The sequence below is a fragment of the Pipistrellus hanaki genome (genome assembly GCF_964339955.1).
Source record: "Pipistrellus hanaki genome assembly, chromosome: 12".
Taxonomy (NCBI): Eukaryota; Metazoa; Chordata; class Mammalia; order Chiroptera; family Vespertilionidae; genus Pipistrellus; species Pipistrellus hanaki.
In genome coordinates, this window is record NC_140514.1 from 19,003,728 (window position 1) to 19,023,670 (window position 19,943).

The window sequence follows — 19,943 nt, forward strand, 5'->3', positions numbered from 1 at the left end:
ACAGTTAATATTATTCATCAGATTTTTTAATTCCCTTGGTTTTTAGATTCATTTGTTGATAGTTACGTATTTGTTGTTTATAATTTTTATCTTTATCTTCTTCTTCTTCCTAAATAACCCCCTTCAGCAATTCATATAATTCTGGTTTGGCGGTGATGAACTCTTTTAGCTTTTTTTTTATTAGTGAAGCTCTTTATCTGACCTTCGATTCTGAGTGATAGCTTTGCTGGACAGGGTATTTTTGGCTGTAGATTCTTGCTATTCATCACCTTGAATATTTCTTGCCATTCCCGTCTGGCCTGCATGGTTTCTGTTGAGAAATCAGCTGACAATCATATGGGTGCTCCTTTATAGGTGACTACCTGCTTTTCTCTTGCTGCTTTTAATATTTTCTCGTCTTTTGCTCTTGGAATTTTAATTATGATGTGTCTTGGTGTTGTCCTCCTTGGATTCCTTTTGTTTGGGGTTCTGCGAGCTTCCTGGACTTGTAAATCTATTTATTTCTTCAGGTGGGGAAGTTTTCTGTCACTATTTCTTGCAGTATTCTTTTGGTATCTTGCTCTCCCTCTTCTTCTGGGATCCCCATAATTCTGATGTTGGTTCTCTGGAAGTTGTCCCAGAGGTTTTTTACACTATCTTTAACTTTCTGGATTCTCTTATTTTCTTGCTTCTGTGGAGGAGTGTCTTCTGGCTCTTTGTGTTCCAAATCTTTGAGTTGATTCTTGCGATCTTCCATTCTGTTTTTAGAACTTTGTGTAATATTTTTTATTTCAGACAATGCTTTCTTTATTTCTAATTGATCCCTTATTATTTCTAGTTGCTCCCTTTTCATATCCTCATGGGTCTCATTTATTTTATCGGTCTTTTTTAGGATATTCTTGAATAACCTTATAACTGTAGTTTTGAACTCAATGTCCAATCTTTTCTTTTCCTCCATCTCCTTCCTTTGTGTCCTGCCTCTTATCTGCATTTTAATTGTTTCCCTGATTTGATGGAATGGTTTTGTGTGCTAGGTGTTCTGGTAGAGCCCAGTAGCACAGCCTTCCCAGTTACCTGTGGTGGACAGTCTTGGTGTAGCCCTTTTGGGCTGTGTGTGCAGTCTTGTTGTTAAGCCTTGCTTATTGTTGGTATCACTGGGAAGTGTTGATCTCCAAGCCAATTGGCTGTGAGGATCAGCAGTATCTCAGCTAGGAGGGCTTCTGTACTCTGCTTGGATGGGGCGGGGTCTTGGGGTGGCCCAGACAATCTTTGGTTCCCTGTCAGTCTCGCCTTAGAAAAGTCCTTTTGGTGGTCAGTTTCGGAAGATTGGTTGCAGGCGCGTGCACCTCTTTGGTAAAGGCAGACAAACTTTGGATTCCGGCCAGTCCCTCCTTAGAGAAAGCCAGCCTCTAAGAGAGCTTCTGTGCTCAGCTTGGATGGGGCAGAGTCTCGGGTTGGTGCAGACAAGCTTTGTTTTCCCTTCGGCTCCTCCCCAAGTGGCTCCTCCCCAAGTCTTGCAGTAATGGCCTCTGGCTTCACACAACTCTGAGAGATCTCTGCCCACTGCCTGACAGTCTGGCCTCTCCCTGACTGGGGCCGTCTATCAGAGCAATAGGGTGATTCTATTTTCCTCTCGAACAAGAAAGCCAGCCGCGCATTAGCTGTCCGCCCTCTCCGCACGCTGGGAGTAAGCCAGTAGCGAACTGGGCCAGCCCTCTGCGCGCCGGGAGTAAGCCAGCGCCTTTTCGCGCGCACAGTTCTCCGTACCTTCACAGTTCCTGAGGTTCATTGTGCCTTTTCTCTCCTTCCCAGATGGCAGAGCCTCCTCTCAGCTAGCTGTCCAGTGCTTCAGGGCAATGCCTTCCCTGTTTTCCAGTTCTAAATTCAAATTTGTTGTAGTAGGCTGCATTCGGGTGACTACCCTATGCCACCATCTTGGTTTCTCCTCCTAGAAGCATACTTTTTGTAAGGCATCCTTTCTAGACTTTTTCTAGATGTCCTAAAACTGAAGATAGACCCCAAAACCTTGTGTATATATTGTTTTTTTTCCCTATGCATACCTTCTATTCTGTTGGAGAATTCTTTCCTTTTGACGGCATATGTTCATAATATATGCACCAGTTGCAACTGAATCCCTGCCAAAAGAAAAAAAATTACCTGTACTTTGTAGCCCAGGGACACTTCGGCAGTTTTAACTGCTAGGAAGACAAATTATGTCACGGCTGGTGCCTGGGAAACTTATTAAGATTTTTTGGGGTGACCAAATGAATGTAATTTGAGAACACAGCCCAATGGCATTGGGTGAAGACAAGCTTTTGGTACACAATGGTGTAAAAGCAAAGGAGTAAAAATTTATTTGGGGGAAACTGTTGGTAAACCAAAAGTATCAAGCATTGTAAATGCTTCTTGAAAAATGAAAGAACCCACAGGCATAATTGGACCATAGAGGATGTCAGTTCTCCAAAAGAAACATTCATAATTATGTAGAATCTGGGATGGTGTGTACCAGCACAGATCTGTATCATTTGGCTCTTGTTCCAAATAACATCTGGGAGAAGACAGGGATCGCCATGGGTTTTCTGTAAATGTTGTTAGTTAGTAAATACGTTAATCAGGTTGGAAGGTGTGAATTTCCTTGATGGGGCCCTTAGGCTGAAATGACTCATAATTGTGGTAGAGGATGGGAGAGTGTCTTATTAATTTGACAACATATCAAAGACTTTAAAGCTGCTCTTTGTATGTAGAAGCACATGGGTGGATATTACCCCAGACCAGGCAACAATTACCATTTATAGAATTCCATTTCTCTGTAAGAGTCAAATCCTTCTTCCGTCATTTCTATTCAAAATATGCTTTAAAAAAATTAGTGGCCAGGAGTTAGCAGAACTCAAGTACACCTTCCTGGGAGATGAAAAAGAAGTATACAGATAAAATTCTAAGTGGTAAGATAAACTTTGATTCATTATGGGTAGTCTTCAATCTCCTCGAAGAATGAAGAGATTGAAACAAAATGTGGCAGGGAATTTGTCCTTAACCTTAGACAATCAATCACTTTTTTATTCAAATACTTAAGATTCCCAACACTGAGTTATCTCAAGTTAAACTGTAGGGTTGAAAGTGGCCATGAGAATCTTCTGGTCTTTTCTTGCTCTTTACATAAATATCTGAGGGACCTTGATGATTTAATGCTGTTATCTGCTTAGATGTTTTCTTTCTCCCTACTCTCTCTGATGAATTGCTTTCTGTTATCCTGGTACAGCTCAAAATGCCATTCTCTCCTGGGCAGAATTATTCCTTTCTACTTATTTACCTACCTCTCTTCTGCCTGGACTCAAATCTTGCTTTCACTGCCTACTACAATAACCTTGAGCACCTTAATAATCTCTCTAAGCTTCAGTTTATTCATAAGCAATTTTGGGATGATAATAGTAAATCCCTTTTAAGATTATGATGAAGGTTAAAGGATATAACAATTATAAATTACTTAGGACAATGCCTAACAAATTGCATGTGTTTGATGATTAATATTACTTCACACCACTTACTGTATGGACAGTTTTCTATTTCCTACATCTTTTCAGTGTACTAGGCACTGTTTTAGGTGCTGGAGATTAAAGAAATAAAAGGCTCTATATTTTCCCCTAAAGGGCTTCAGATAAAGTGAGAAAACAGGTATGTCAATAAGTATAATATTATATGATAATTGGTATTAAAAAGGTAAGTTTAGGGTACTCTGGGAGCACCTAGGATAAATACCTAACTCAAATTGGAGCTGAAGGTTTCTTGCAGGAGGTGGCATTAGTACTCGTCTCCCTTCATGATCTTAAAAAGGTGCCAGTTTCCATATTGTTATCTGAATTGAGTACTTCACAGTTCTCTTTCTACCCCAGGGGTCACCAGCCGGTGGTCTATGAGGTCCGAAAGGTTGGCGAAAGCTGTACTAGAGTGTTCTGCTCGTATGTCCCTCAGAATTTATGTCCCCAAACTAACTTGATTAACATTCCTTAAAACTACTTCCTCCTTCCCATTCATGCTTCTTAGCTCTTTTTTAAGGTCTCCATGATCTCATGCTTAGACCATTGTCCTGAAATCTGCTCTGCATATAACCTCTAGAGCATTTTCTCTAAAATGTAAATTGACGTAAGTCCTTTCCCCCTTCTAAGCCCCCCTCACCCCTCCCAGCTTAAAACCCTTTAGTAGTCTCTATCCTCTATAGATAAAGTCTTATCATCTAACTCCTGTTTACCTCTTCCATCTGGACTCACCCTTCCCATTTGGACTCTGCCCTCTTTTATTTCACATTCTCACCACATAAAGAGCTTTTTGTATACTCCCACCCCTGCTCATGCTACACACACATGCACCCCCCACTTTACTGTTATATTCTTTCTGTTCCTTTATACACAATGGAATAAGATCTCAGTATCTTATTACCTCTATTTTACCTGGCTACCTCTTATTCTTTAAGACTTTGTTCTTCATTTCTTCTACTAAGCGTTTCTTGAGCTCGTGTCTCTAACCATTCATAAGAATTATGTGTCTTTTCTTAGTACTTTCATGATACTCTGTTACTGTACTTACTACACTTTTCATTGGCAGTGTGATTCTTTTGCAAGATTTTTTAATTCCTTGATGCCAGGTATTCTTTTGTAAACACAAGGCTAGGATCATAATAGGCCCTGAGTAAATACTTGATGCCTAGTTGCATGATGAATACATGTTAATTTAGGCACAGAGCAGTAAAAGTACTTAGCTTAGGAGTTCAAAATAAACTGAAGCATAAAGTATAAGATTGGGAGTGTCAAGAAATGAGCCTAGACTGGTAGGTATAGAACCCATAGTGAAAGGTTTTCTTATGCCTTGCTAAGGAATTTAGTTTTTATCCTGAGGGCACTGAGAGCCATTAAAGGATTTTAATATGCAGAGTGGCAGGTAGACTTACAGTAATTTATTAATTCTAAGAGACCTATATTTCCTGAATTTAACATTTCTGAAATTGTAATGCATCTTACAATTGATTGTGTCTTATAGTTCTTATAGGCAACACTTCTTTCTAGTGGTATTCAAGATATTGGTGCATATTTCAATTGATGATATATTAAATTAAAGACATACAGCATGTTTTAGAAATATCAGTCTGGCATAGTGTAGAAAATACCTGAAGAACAAGATAATACTGCAAAAAGGGTATATAGAGATATACTGATGAACATAATCCAAAACAAAAATTTGAGGCAGTAGTGGTGAAAATGCATTTATTTAGTCATTTAGCTACTGATTAAGTGCTTTGTATGTACCAAGCACAGTGCTAAGCATGGAGAAATATATACAAGAATCACCAAGGAAGTAAGGTTTCCAGGTAGAGTTGAAAATCATTATAAATGGTGATAAGGACTGTGAAGGAAGTAAGGGGTGGGGGGGTAGTGAAAGAGTAAACTATGAGAGGGGCACTTTAGATAAGGGGATCATAGAAGCCTTCTTTGAGAAAGTTGTATTGAGTTGAAATTTGAAAGATGAGAATGAACCTTCTAGGTGAAGAACTTTCTAAATAGAGGAGAAAATGCAAAAGTGTTGGTGCAAGAAAGGATAGGGAGCGAAAACCGGTTTGGCTAAATGGATAGAGTGTCAGCCTGAGGACTGAAAGGTCCCAGGTTCAATTCCAGTCAAGGGCATGTACCTTGGTTGCCAGTGGGGGATGTGAAAGAGGCAGCTGATCGATGTTTCTCTCTCATCGATGTTTCTAACTCTCTAGCCCTCTCCCTTCCTCTCTGTGAAAAATCAATAAAATATATATATATATATTTTTTTTTTTTTAAAGAAAGAATAGGGAAGAAAAATTGAATTCAAGATTTTGGTCATAAGCTCAAAAGCAAATCCACCTTGACTCTTATCTCACAAGGCTAGGATAAAAAAATTAGGTCAAAATGAGTCATAAACTAAAACCAATGACACTATTACAAAAATATAGGTGAAAATCTTTGAGACCTTGGGTTTGGCAAAAGTGCTTAACTTTTGAACATGAGTACAAATAGTAACAGAAAAATCAATTAATTGAACTTCATCAGAATTTAAAAAAATCTTATTCTTCCAAAACTGTTTTGAAAATAAACTGCAGAACAAGAGAAAATATCTGCAAAACATACATTTGTCAAAATTTTTTTATTTAGAATATATGAACAACTCTTACAATTCAATAATTAGGAAGACAGCCCATTTAAAAAATAGACAAAAGGTTTGAGCAGACACATTACCAAAGAAGATATATTATATATGATCTATGTATATAAAACTCTAATATGCAAATAGACTGAACGCTGGAACAACCGAACAACTGGTCACTCTGATGTGCGCTGACCACTAGGGGGTGCGCGCAAAACATGGGCGTCGGCAGTGCATGGAACATGGGCGTAGGCTGCAGGGGGTTGGTGGAGCAGGTGAGTGGGGGCACCAGTTGCTGTTATTGGGGCAAACCTCTGGTGGTTACTGAAAATTCTTGGCTCCACGTGCCATGGTCCTGCCAGTGCTCGCACCTACTGCTGATCCTGATTGTTCTGCACTGTTAGTGGGTATGAATGGCAGCTGCCAGCCACAATCGCCCCTGAGGGCTTCTCTACCTCCCCCTGCTCCTGATGGGCAACTGGGGCCAGCCGTTGCCACTTGCACCCATTGACAATGCCAGCCCCACTCACATCTGCTGCTGAAGCCGGCCCCGATGGCTCCGCACCGTCAGCGGGTGTGAGCGGGGCCGGTGCTGTCTGGGAGCAGTGGGGAGCCATGGCAGGAGGGACTGGGCAGGAGCATGGAGGGTAGGCCTGGTCTCGCCCCTGTGTCCACTGTAGACTCGTGACCCACAGTTCCTTCCAAGGAGCATGAATTCATGCCCTTGGTCACTAGTATCAAATAAGTGAATAGAACACCCTCAGGTTAAATCTAAATGAGTTACAGAGGACTTAATATTCCCCATGAAAAAAATACTTAACACCTTTGGACATTAAAGAAATGCAAATTAAAAACACAGTGAGATACCACTACATGCTCACCAGGATAGCTAAAAGTAACAAGATTGGTCATTCCAAATACATTCAAGGATGTGGAGCAACTAGAAATTCAGACAGTACAGGTCGGAATATGAAATGCTACTGCCTCTTTGAAAAAAAAACAAAACAAATCCTGGCAGTTTCTTAAGTTAAAAATTCACCTACTATACAACCCAGGTTATTTACCTTTAAGAATGAAAGCACATATCAACACAAAGACTTATACACTTAGTTCATTGTAGCATTATTTACAATAGTACAAAACTGGAAACAACTCAAATGTCAAAAGGTAATAAAAACATGGTGGTATATTTATATAATTAGATAGTTGGGGTCTGTCTTTACAGTACTGCCTGATAAAGCAAGACAGCACAGATTTTCAACAAAGAAGATAAACAGATACAACAAAGATGTAAAGGTTCTACAGGAATTACCAAGGATGTTTGATTTAATTTTTAAAATAGTCAGATTTTTTATATTAATCAGATAAGTTAACAACATTGAAGGAGTTTTAAAAAGTGACCCACAATTTTACTATAATAATGTAGGTTTCTGTTTTTCCTACTTTTATCAAAGGTTGAAGGGAGTACACATGATCAGGTCAGTGTCGCAGAAAGATAAATTTGACAGATGGCTATAAGAGCAAGGCAAGAGTTCTGAATGGTAAGCCAGCTTGTGCCGATTGGAAAGATAGAAATCAAGGAACAGGAACCACCAATTTGGGGATATTAGGGAGAGAATCAGAAACAATCCTAATATATAAAAACCCTGGCTCCATCACGACCAGAGGCTCGACCAACCAGAAGTCAGTCCTGTAGTCAGCGCTGGGTTGCCGTGGTGACCCAGCACTGACTGCGGAGGGGGCTGTGAATCAGGCCCGGAGAGAGGCCTGAAGAGAGAAGCAGGGTCTAATCTGTAGCCTGTGGCAGCTGTTGACCAGCACTTGCCTCTCTCTTTCTCTCAAGGCTGGGCCAGCAGCCACACCTTCATTTCTCTCCAGGCCTCCACCTAAGCTGCTGGTCAGCCCTTGCCTTTCTGATCAGGCCCCGTTGATAGGCCCAGAGACGCTTACTGGCAGAACCAAATCTGAAGTGTGAGGAGCCAATGGCTGCCTACTAGGCAGAGCTCTTGACACTGACTGGCATAGAAACTGACCTATCAGAACCAAGTCTGGGTCAAACTGAGGAGTCAATGGCTGCCTAGGAGGCGGAGCTTTTGATGCTGACTGACATATAAACCAATCAGAACCAAATTGGCCAGGGAGAAGGGCAATTGGGGGCAAGATCAGGCCTGCAGGGAAGGGCAGTTAAGGGCAAGATTAGGCTGGCAGGGGTGGGCAGTTAGGGGCAAGATCAGGTAGGCAGAGGCAGTTAGGAGTAATCAGGCAGGCAGGCAAGTGAGTGGTTAGGAGGCAGCGGTCCCAGATTGCTAGAAGGATGCCAGAGTTGGACATCTCCCAAGGGGTCCCGATTGGAGAGGGTGCAGGCTGGGCTGAGGGGAGCCCACCCTCTCCATGCACGAATTTTTTGCACCGGGCCACTAGTTGGTTTATAACCTGAATGACAGGTAATTAGATGCAATTTACTTATAAAGTGATGCAACTAATCAGTGTTCATCTCATCCTAACCCATCTTTGTACCTTAGGACTGCCGAGGCTCACCTCCTACCTGCTTCTAAAAAAAACCTAGTTTCACAGACTATTTTTTTTTTTCCCCTCCTCTTCTAACCATTTTTTCAGAGGCTTCCTCCTTAAATGGCTATAACAGTTTGCTTGTTGTAGCTAAGCAGTATTCAGAAAGTTATTCTCTTATGTTTGGTGGTTTTATTACTGCAAATCAGAAACACCTAAACTAAATGGTAACTTATAGGAGTGAAGAAATTGGGGCTATGTGCTCAGAGATGGGTGCACAGACACTTCAACTGTAATGGCATACATATTTACATTTTACAAAAAGTCAAAACCAAGGTTTTACTTCTGATAATGTCAGAATAAGCTCCTTTGTTTTCCTTTCATTATAAACTTAACAGTAGTTCTTAGAGGATGCAGTAATTTGAACAGGGTTAGAAGACTTCTGCAAAGTTTTAGTGGTCAGTTTTTTATTTTTTTTTCTGCACAGTAGTATTTTAAGTAATATTCAGTTGAGGGTAATAGGGTGACTCAATCTTATAAATATATTAATATTCAGAAGAGTACATTTCATAATCAGTAACTAAAATTTCACCATAATGTAATTGCTGAGAAAAGAATAATTACATCAGTATAATTACATTAGTATCAACATAAAATGTCAATTTAGGTTAGTAATTTCAGCAACACTAAGTTGAAGTAGATATGCCATTGAGACGCTGGTAAAAGAATGGTAGTTGTTTTTTTAAGTGATATTCAAGAGAATGTAGAAAATTCTAATGCAACTGAAACAATTCCATTACATGTGAAACACAGATTATATTATTCATTTATGAAATATACACATATATATAGAATTATGTATATATATTTTGAACAGTACCTGTAATTTGTTGGTGTTTAGTGAATAGAATACCTACAGGTTAACTTCTAAATGAGTTATAGAGGACTTAATAGTCCTCATGCAAATTGTGGCCCTATTCAGATTATTTTGAAATCGAAGAGATTATTACATTTATACTTTGGTAGTGTAATGTTTTTCTGTTGGAAATAATTGTTAGCTTAGTGTGTATGAAATACAAGCTCTTCTTCTTGAGGTAAAAGAACATGAAGAAACTTTGTTATGTATTTTTTTAAAATATATTTTATTGACTTTTTACAGAGAGGAAGGGAAAGGGATAGAAAGCTAGAAACATCGATGAGAGAGAAACATCCGACCAGCTGCCTCCTGCACACCCCCCACTGGGGATGTGCCAGCAACCAATGTACATGCCCTTGACCGGAATCAAACCTGGGACCTTTCAGTCCGCAGACCGACGCTCTATCCATTGAGCCAAACCGGTTTTGGCTGTTACGTATTTTTTTTATCAGAGAGGGTTGCACATAACAGCATTCACACCATTTTAAATTTCTGCCAAAAATATTCAAGGATTCCAGTTTCTCTAAATACTTGCCAAGACTTGTTATTTGTGTGTGTGTGTATGTGTGTGTGTGTGTTGTATTGTTTTGTTTTGTCTTTAATAATAGCTCTCCTAATGAGTGTGATTGAACTCTTTTGAGATGAGGTTTGGGACTTTGAAAGAAAGCATGGGAAGTGGATCGCAGACTAAATGTGGTTTTACATAGTGGTTAATGTTTTATTTTGTGTGTGTATAACAAAAAATGAAAAAAAAAGCTAATTTACATTTCAAAAAACCAGCTGTTCATATAGGAAAAGCAGTTCTCAGAGAAAAATTTAGAGTTGTAAATGCCTATGTAAAAAAAAAAAAAAATCTCAAATCAGTAATTAACTTTAACCTTAAGGAAATAGAAAAAAAAAAAATCTAAAACTAGCAGAGGGAAGGGAATAATAAAGATTAGAGATAAATGTAGTAGAATATAGGAAAATAGTAGAGTTAATGAAACCAAAGCTTAAATTGACAAACTTTTAGCTCTATAATTACTAAGAAAAAAAGAAGGAAGACAACAATTTACATCATACTATAGTCCTATTGAAAAATTGGGCAAAGGATTTCAATAGATACTTCTCCAAAGAGGATATGCAAATGGTAACAAGCCTAGTAAAAGATTTTCATCCTCATTAGGGAAATGTAAATCAAAATCATAGTGAGATAGCACACAGAGAAAGAAGGCTGTAAGTTTTTTTAAAAACTGAAAATAAGTGTTGGCAAGGATGTGGTAAAATTGGAAGCCTCATACATTGCTGGTGGATAGTAAAATGGTACAACTGCTGTGTTTGTTGGGGTCCCTCAGTAAATTAAACATAAAATTACCATGTGAACCTGCAATTCTCCTAGTTATATACCTAAATAAATGATGAGATATTCACATGAAAACTTGTACACAAATGTTTATGGCAACACTAGTCAAAATAGCCAAAAGATGGAAACAACCAGATGTCCATGACGGATGAATGAAGAAACAAAATGTGATATATTTATACAATGGCATATTATTCAGCCATAAAAAAGAATAAAGTACTCACTCATGCTGTCACATGAAGGAACCTTGAAAACATGGTGCTAAGTGAAAGAAGCTGGACACTAAAAGAGCACACATAGTATGATTCCACATATATTAAATATTTGGAATAGGAAAATCTATAGAGATAATGCAGGTTAAAGGTTGACAAGGGCTGGGGGGAGGAAGGAAGGAATGGGAAGTAGGGACTGCTTAATAGTAAAGAGTTTCTGTTTGGGGTGATGAAGATGTTCTTGAACGGAATAATGGTAACGGTTGCACAACATTGTAAAGACACTGAATGCTACTGAGTGTACCTTTATAAATTATTAAAGTGGCAAATTTTACGTTATGAATATTTACCACAATTTTTTTTTAAAGCTGTAGTTCAACCCTGGCCAGATGGCTTGGTTGTTTGCAGCAGCATCTTGTACACCAAAAGGTCACGGGTTTGATTCCTAGTTGGGGTGCATGCAGAAGGCACTTGATCAGTGTTTGTTTCTCTCTCCCTGTCTCTCTCTAAAATCAATAAACATATCTCAAGTGAGGATAAAACAAATAAATTAATTTAAAATTTTTAAATATTGTAATACACGGTCACCTATTTCACAGACTAGCGCTAGAGCTGATGACCAATGATATTAGCATAAATTGGAGGAGTTGTATCTTATAATTTGTGAAAAATTTCCTAGGAAATTTCAAAAAATAAAATACAATAGGCCTCCCTCTTCCTCTCTTCTCAGTCATTTGGTCTGAGGTAGGGTCTAGGAATCTGTATATTAAGGAAAGATTTTAGATGCTTATGACACAGGTTTGCCTACCTGCTTATTCTGAAAAAATGCAGTGTTATACTATCATATATGGGGCACTTTAGAGCAGTGGTCGCCAGCTGGTGGTCTGTGGACCACTAGTTGTCTGTGAGGTCCGAAAGATTGGCAACCGCTGCTTTAGAGTGCTATACATAAAAGTGTTTTACTCTGTGCTTTTATGAAGAGAAGCAAACAAATGTGAGATTGGCCAAATTTAAAAGTTAGATTTTCTTGTGTGCATGTGAGAAAACTGAGTCCAATAATTCAAAACTTCTCTGTTCCCAAATCTTTAAATAAACTTACCCCTTAAGTGTATGACGCTGTTTTATCTGTGACTTTGAGTTTTCCTGACCACACTCTCTTAGGCATCACTTATTTATTCCAGTCCTTCTACTGTGTAAATTTAAAAAGCAGAGGTTACTTTGTATACTTATAATTTATTAATATGAAATAACATGCTAAGATTTAACATTTAGTATTTTTAATTTCAACAACCTGAGCTATTCTGAAAATTAATGGGGAATTTGTCATTTAATTTGAAGCACAACCTAAAATCATGTACTTTAAAGCTGCTGTGTGTGGCAAGCAAATAATTTAGGTAACGAATGATCTAGCTGCAATTTAGCAACTTAGCATGGCTTCCCTATAAATTTATTTGATGAGATTAACTCTTGAGACAAGACTATTGCATGCTGTATACCAGGGAGAACATTTTGCCTACTAGTTTCAAACATTAATGTTTTAATTTTTTAAACTCCAATCTTTGAGAAATATTTTTAAACTTGGTGAAAATTTTTTTCTTAATCACCTTTAGGTCAAGCAGGCATTCGAGAAGCTATTTCCATGTCCTGTATAACCAATGGGAGTGGTACAAACAGAAAACCAAGTCATACCAGCTCTGTCTCAGTTGCCAGAAAAGACACTTTTTCATCTGCTGCTAAAAGGTATCCATTTGTAAGATGTGTGTGTGTGTGTGTGCGTGTGTGTGTGTGTGTGTGTGAAAGAGAGAGAGAAAGCAACTTCTAAAATGGTTGAATGGAATAACAGTCCACTTCTGAAACAAATGTGAAGTATATCCTTTGAACATAGAGGCATCCAGCCTGTACTCACTCAGTTTATAATCATCATACCTATCGAGTTGTGTGAGGCAGCTTTTGGTTGTTGCTTTAAAAGAGCATTTTCAGGGGGTTTGGTTTCTGTTTAACAAGCATTTGTTGATGAGTTAAGCATCTCTATGTTTAATATAATTACATAAGTGAATTTTCCATAGAAAGTGATACATTTGATAAAGCATGCTTGCCTATCTATAATAATAAAAGCATAACATGCTAATTAGACTGGACATTTTTCCAGATGAAGCCACGGTGGTGGGGACAGAGGCAGGCAGTTGGCAGGCGGGAGCTGAGCCCCTTAAGCGAATTTCATGCATCAGGCCTCGAGTTTATTTATAAAGTAGTGGGCATACAATATATTAGTTTCAGGTGTACAACATAGTGATTCAGCATTTTTACGTACCCTAGGATGTGATCACCACAATAAATCTAGTAAATATCTGTGACCATACAAAGTTATTAAGATATTAATGACTATATTTCCTATGCTATACATTACATTCCTGTGACTCACTTTAGAACTGTAAGTTTGTACCTCTTATTTACCTTCACTTTTTTACCTAACCCTCCACTTCCCTCCCTTCTAGCAAACATCAGATTGTTCTCTGTATCTGAGTCTTTTGTTTATTTTGTTTCTTTTAGGTTCCACATAAAAGTCATATCATACAGTATTTGTCATCCTCTAATGCAGCTTTTTAAAGGAGAAATAGAATCTTTGATAAATGTCTACATTAGTGAGAAGTTAAACACTATTATAACTTTTATTCTTTAACTACAAAATTAAGGCTTAATTTAAAATATAGTGGGGCCGGTTAGCTCAGTTGGTTAGAGCGTGGCGCTAATAAAATATAGTACTGTGTGGTATGTATATTTATGTATGTGTGTCAGGGAATGGAAGACAATGGAAATATTGCAATATAAAAGTTTCAGTGGATTACAGATTTATATTCTCTACTTTCCATCAATTAATTTAATCTTTTGTTTCAACAAAATTGCTTTTGTGTAATTTCTAACAAATTATTCCATGTGGAGTTTGGAGAGACCACAAGAGATCAACTACTTAATCTTAGAGCTGTTTTCTTCAAAGAATAATTGAGGATCTTAAGTAATAGAATAATATTTTAAAATGAACTGATAGAAAATGGTTGCTTTGATAAACTAATGCTAGTGACTGAATTATTCATCAATGTGGACTTAAAGATGTTAACCAGGAACGGTGAAGAAATGACAAGATCTTTAGGCCTTTTAAAAAGCCCCTTCTAGAATTCAGTTTTTGAAGTCCTTGTCATGAATTTTTCTCACAGTTTTTAATCAACTTCCTTGTATCCAGTAATAGTTTAAATTCTTACCTAGCTATAGTTCTGTGCAGTGATCAATATTATGCATGACAATGACACAACAATCTAAGACCAACTGAGTTTGTTACTTTATAATTCAGGGACTTGGCAGTATTTTGTTTTTAATAAACCAAAAGGAAAATCTCTTTTAGGTTGTGCTGGACCCCACATAAGAGTAATGGCTTGTGCACTCAAGATAATTTGAAGAACAAGAAAAAAGCAATTTCTCACTCAGATATAAATTTCAAAATTAATGTGATATTTTTTATGTAAAATTATATCTCAGCGCATACTTTAAAAAACACACACAAAAAAAACCTGAACATGAAGTAGAGTTAATTAGCCAGTCTGAAGATATCAGAACTGAATTAGATTAAGAAATGTCACTTTCAAAATTATATGTTAACATTTTAAACTATTATAATGTGATAAATTGCATATAGTATATATATATGTTTAAAATGTTTGTAAACCTACTTCCTTGTAGATTTATACACTGTATAGTCTAATTACAAAATGTTTTTGGTTAAGTTTAAACAGTTGATAGTTTTCTACCTTTTCAACTCTGGAATTCAATTCTACCTTTTCAACTCTTCCTATCACTTTGTAGTTTGTGCAATGTAACGATTCGTAAGTCATGTGATTAGGAATGGCAGGTGCTTCATTAATCAAGAGTCAAAGTGCAAATACTATCAACACTAAAAATAAAAGTCAAAGTGTGGAATCACAAGAATTAATACTTAAATATTTATTTGTTTTGGTTAATCCTCACCTGAGGATATTTTCTCCATTGATTATTTTTAGAGAGTGGAAGGGAGGGGGAGAGATAGAGAACATCCATGTGAGACACATCAATTGGTTGCCTCGCACACGCCCCAGCTGCGTGGGAATAAAGCCTGCAACTGAGGTACATGCCCTTGACCTCAGTCCGTGGACCAACGCTCCAAACCACTAAGCCAAACCGGCTAGGGCCATAAATGTTTTATTTAACACAAAATATATTCACATATATTCATTTGTCAATTAAATGAGCCTCTTACCTCCTTTCTTTCTAAGTATGCATCTCTGATATGCCTTATTGATGATCTTGCATAAAATATACCCACAAATTATTTTTTTTATAATTTCTAGTTGTAGTTTTTAAAACAGAATGAGAAATTTTAAAACTCTTGCAAAACAATATGAATTAGAACCCTTATCTTTATGATTTTCCCCCCTCAAACTTTTATAGTTGGCTCACCTACATAAAATGTAACCGTTTTTTTTAGTAACTCATTTATATGGAGTCTTTCTGGGGCATTTAACTTAGTGTTCATAAAGATTACAATTCTCTTTTCTTTGTATATTTTATCACTTTTCTTTGTATTTAATTACAATTAAAATAAGTACAGCTGGTGTAAACAGATTCAGGGGGGTGAAAAGCACAGTGAACTCTTGGTAAATTTAATACTCACCTGGCAGGAACAGAAGTATACAGAAGAAATGGGAATTAGAGAATAATTGACTAAACACGGTCAGCATGCTTTGGGTGTCAGTATGTATTACAAAAGTAATGGAAAGTGTCGCTAATGCTCTCATTTGGGTAAGCTGAAATGAGATCTATTGTCCTTCCAAATCTGCCAATATGGCAAAGGCCGTAGTCATTGTGGGTCTAAGGGGGAAAAGATATATTACCTTACTATTCTTAAATTCTTCACGGAAGATTTTATAGTAGATTCCAGAATTTTCAAAGAAACATCTTCATTCCAATGAAAGCCATGTAAATTGTATTCGTGTGTGTTTTAGGATTGAATTATATAATAATCACTTTTCCCACCATTTAATTTTTTTTTGTTTTGTTTAAATTTGTGTTGTTCCATTTATACTTTATTTTACAGTGGTACAGAAAAAAAGAAAGAAAAACCACAAGGACAGAGAGAAAAAAAAGAGGAATCTCATTCTAATGATCAAAGTCCACAAATTCGAGCATCACCTTCTCCCCAGCCCTCTTCACAGCCTCTCCAAATACACAGACAAACTCCAGAAAGCAAGAATTCTGCTCCCACCAAAAGGTTTTAACTGTCCCTGAGTTCAGAGCTAGGGAATGGTTGTAATGATACCTAAATTTTATGACGTGGGAAATAGTTGGCTATCCATGGATTCCAAGAGAAAGCCTAGTGGCTTTTACTTTCCCTTCCTTGTTGCTATAATCTATACTTTAGACATTGGATAATGAAGAATTTAAGATCAAAATTTCTCATTTAAAACTGGGACAAAAACTAAGCTCTGAACAGTTTTGATGAATGGAAAGCAGAAATAACCTCTAAAACCAAGAGAATATTTTTCTAATAAAATTACAGGATATTTTAAATTTATATAACTATTCATAAATTTATAGCCATGGATAGAAAATTGCCATATGTAATTATCCTCTTCATATTTTGGCATCATTACAAGCTTTAGCTTTCAAGGGCCCCTCTCAACAAATGGCTCTTTGTTGTTACTGCCTCTCAATTTTAGCTTGGGTTTTAGGAGAAGAAGTTCTTGCTTGAGAAGGGAAATGAATCCATTTCACTTGGTCTTTTCTATGCTAAAGGCTTGCTTGAGGGCTTCTCTCTGTGTCTGCAATAATTAATATTTTAAAGGTATGAGAGGGGAGAAGGGAGAGACATTCTAACAATGTGTTTAAGCCTAAATTGGGGATCTAAACCTGCATGCTGGGAGTTCAGTGCTACAGCTGCCTTATAATCAAATATTTAGACCAACTTAATGAAATATGTCTGCTTTAGAAATGCTGATTTTAGCTATATGATTAGGTATAGTTATACGGGGTGGTCAAAAGTAGATTTGCAGGTGTTCTTGTGGAAAATAATGCAAAATTAATAATAATACAAAAGTAAAGTCTGTTTCTCATATTTATAACTGTAAATCTACGTTTACCCACTCTTTTTATCAACATACTTGGAAATCTTAGGAAAATATTAAACCATTCTCAGAACTGGGTAGGATTCTAATAAAATAAATAAGCATTTCTAAAAGGTTTATAATATATTTTTACTTGATCAGTTTAATATTTTGCCTCAAGTCACTAGTGGGAAATTTGGGAAAACAAAAAAATCCTTCACTTTATCAATGCATGTTTAACATTTTTAAAAATGCTTGGTCTGTGTGTCTCATGCAAATTTTTCTGCTTGGTCTCATGTGGTGTTTTTCTCAGATATAGCTTATTAATGTTGCACACTTTTGAAGTGTATATGGTTAAAGGTAACTTATTTTTATAATCAGTCTCTTAAAGGTTCTGATTTGATTTGATGTCTTCTTTGTCCCAGGCCTTCTTTTCAGCTTATTAAGGTCTCTTGGAAATGTGCTTGCCATTCTCAATTGCTCTTTGGTATACTATTGTGAGAAGTCTTGAAGACTGGATGAGTTATAGGATGGTTAGCAATGCAGCCAAAAATTTATATAGAAGTCAGAACATTTTCAATTATAAATAAATGAATCAGTGTTGATAGTTCAACATTCTTAGATTAAATTGTGTTTATTTCTGGTCATGGGTTAAAATTGTCTCTAAAAGATATAAACAAAAGTTTTAGTTTTAATCCCACAATTTATTTAGAAAGTATCATGTCTACCATATATAATGAAATAGCAGTTTTATAACAACATATGCAACATTACAGGTTTTTTCACAAATTCAGACAGTTCTACCAAGTTATGAGAAATAGTGCTACTTGGAAATTTAAGCAAATAGATTTTTCCTATTAATAACAAAAAAGTACAGATTTTTTAAAATCAAGTAAAACCTATTTTAATGAGTCTTCTGAATAGTGAAAACAATAAAACAGACTTGGTAATTGCTTTGCATAACTCCTTCACTCATCCAGGCAGAACCTTTCAACTAATGCTTCCTTCTCTTTTCTGAATTAGCTCTAAGGAAATGTTAATTGCTGCTTTTATATTCTATATAAACTGTCAATTATATGTCATTGCTATTTATAGAATTTTTCTCTAAGAAATTAATATGTTTCTTCCAGCATAAAAAGACCATCAACAGCTGAAAAGTCACATAATTCCTGGGAAAATTCAGATGATAGTCGTAATAAATTATTGAAGGCAGTTTCAACATCAAAAATAATATCGAAAGTTATAAAAAATACAGACAAGTAAGTATTATACTTTCTCAGTTATATCTGAAAATTAGTAAATATGTGACTATCATGTTTGCATGTACAATTAAGTGCCTGGTTTGAATTATTTTTTTGAAACCTATACTGTAGGCACAGACATCAGTATGGTGATTACCAGAAGGAAAGAGAAGTTAGTAGGAGGAGGTAGAAGAGAGAAAGAGGGGATAAGGAGGATAACTGGTGATAGAAGGAGACTTGACTTGGGGTGTTGAATACACAAGACAGTATACAGATGACCTATTATAGAATTGTTCACCTGCAACCTATATAATTTTATTAACCAATGTCACCTCAATAAATTTAATTAAAAATAAATTAAAAACCTATATTATAATTTTTTCTAAGTATATCTTTTAATTTTAAATGCTTTTAAAAAGACCACATCTTCCTATTAATGCACCACAAATCAAATAGTAAACCTCAGAGATCCCGTAAGATTGGAGTGTTTTTTATAAATTGTTTCTATGCTTTCACTCTTTAGTTGAGCTTATGAAATATTCATTATTTTATAAAATAACAGGTTAGTAGTTGAAACCAGTGAAATATCTGAATTTCATTTCTAGAGATTTATTTTGGGTATGTCCTAGGCATTGAAACTTTTACCATTTCTTCAGGTGGTTCATAATAATGGTGTGCCAAATAAAATTATAAAATAAATGCCTTTGAATTTCTTTTGTAGGCATAAAGATGTCATCATCAACCAAGGTAAAAATTCTTTTTAAAAATATTTACTTTGCTTTTCTATATCAGTTAAATTTTTGCTATTTGATCAGTATATTGACTATTTTCATGCAATGTACTTTATTAGCTCATAGTAATTAAAGAGAAGTGCATTATTATAGTCATTTAAGAGAATTCCCAATTATTATAAGACTAGAGGCCCAGTGCATGAAATTTGTGCACGGGAAGGGGGTCCCCTCAGCTCGGCCTGTACTCTCTCCAATCTGGGAGCTCTCAGGACCTTTGGCTCCTAACCGCTCACCTGTCTACCAGCCTGATCCCCCTAACTGCTCTCCCTGCCTGCTTGATCGCCTCTAACCTCCTCCTAACCTCCTCTGCCTTGACCCTGCCAACATGGCTTTGTCAGGAAGGACGTCCGAAAGGACATCTGGATTACTTCCCATCCAACCATCCTCTCCCACCTTCCCTCAGGTTTTGCTTCCATGTCTCTTGATCCACTCCATTTATCCGTTTATTTTGTTACTTAGATTCCACATATGAATGTAATCATGTGATACTTGTCTTTTCCTGACTGATTTATTTCACATGTATTATGCTAAGTGAAGTCGGATACACATTTTAAACACTCATTTAACAAATACTTAACAAGTGCTTATTTTGTCAAGACCAGGATTCAGCAGTTAGAATGTCTGAACTTCGGGAAACATATTCTGCATGAGCAGAGAGATCTGGAAG

The 19,943-nt window shown here is 36.7% G+C and overlaps 1 protein-coding gene across 1 annotated transcript in view; it reads left to right on the forward strand.

Moving 5' to 3' along the window:
• The window catches only part of EML4 (EMAP like 4), a 117,667-nt gene that overhangs the window by 47,225 nt on the left and 50,499 nt on the right, over window positions 1-19,943 (forward strand). The window contains exons 3-6 of the mRNA XM_084901486.1: window positions 12,727-12,856; window positions 16,239-16,412; window positions 18,375-18,503; window positions 19,207-19,232. Of these exons, the coding sequence (XP_084757612.1) occupies window positions 12,727-12,856; window positions 16,239-16,412; window positions 18,375-18,503; window positions 19,207-19,232 (459 nt within the window). The remainder of the gene's footprint in view (window positions 1-12,726; window positions 12,857-16,238; window positions 16,413-18,374; window positions 18,504-19,206; window positions 19,233-19,943) is intronic.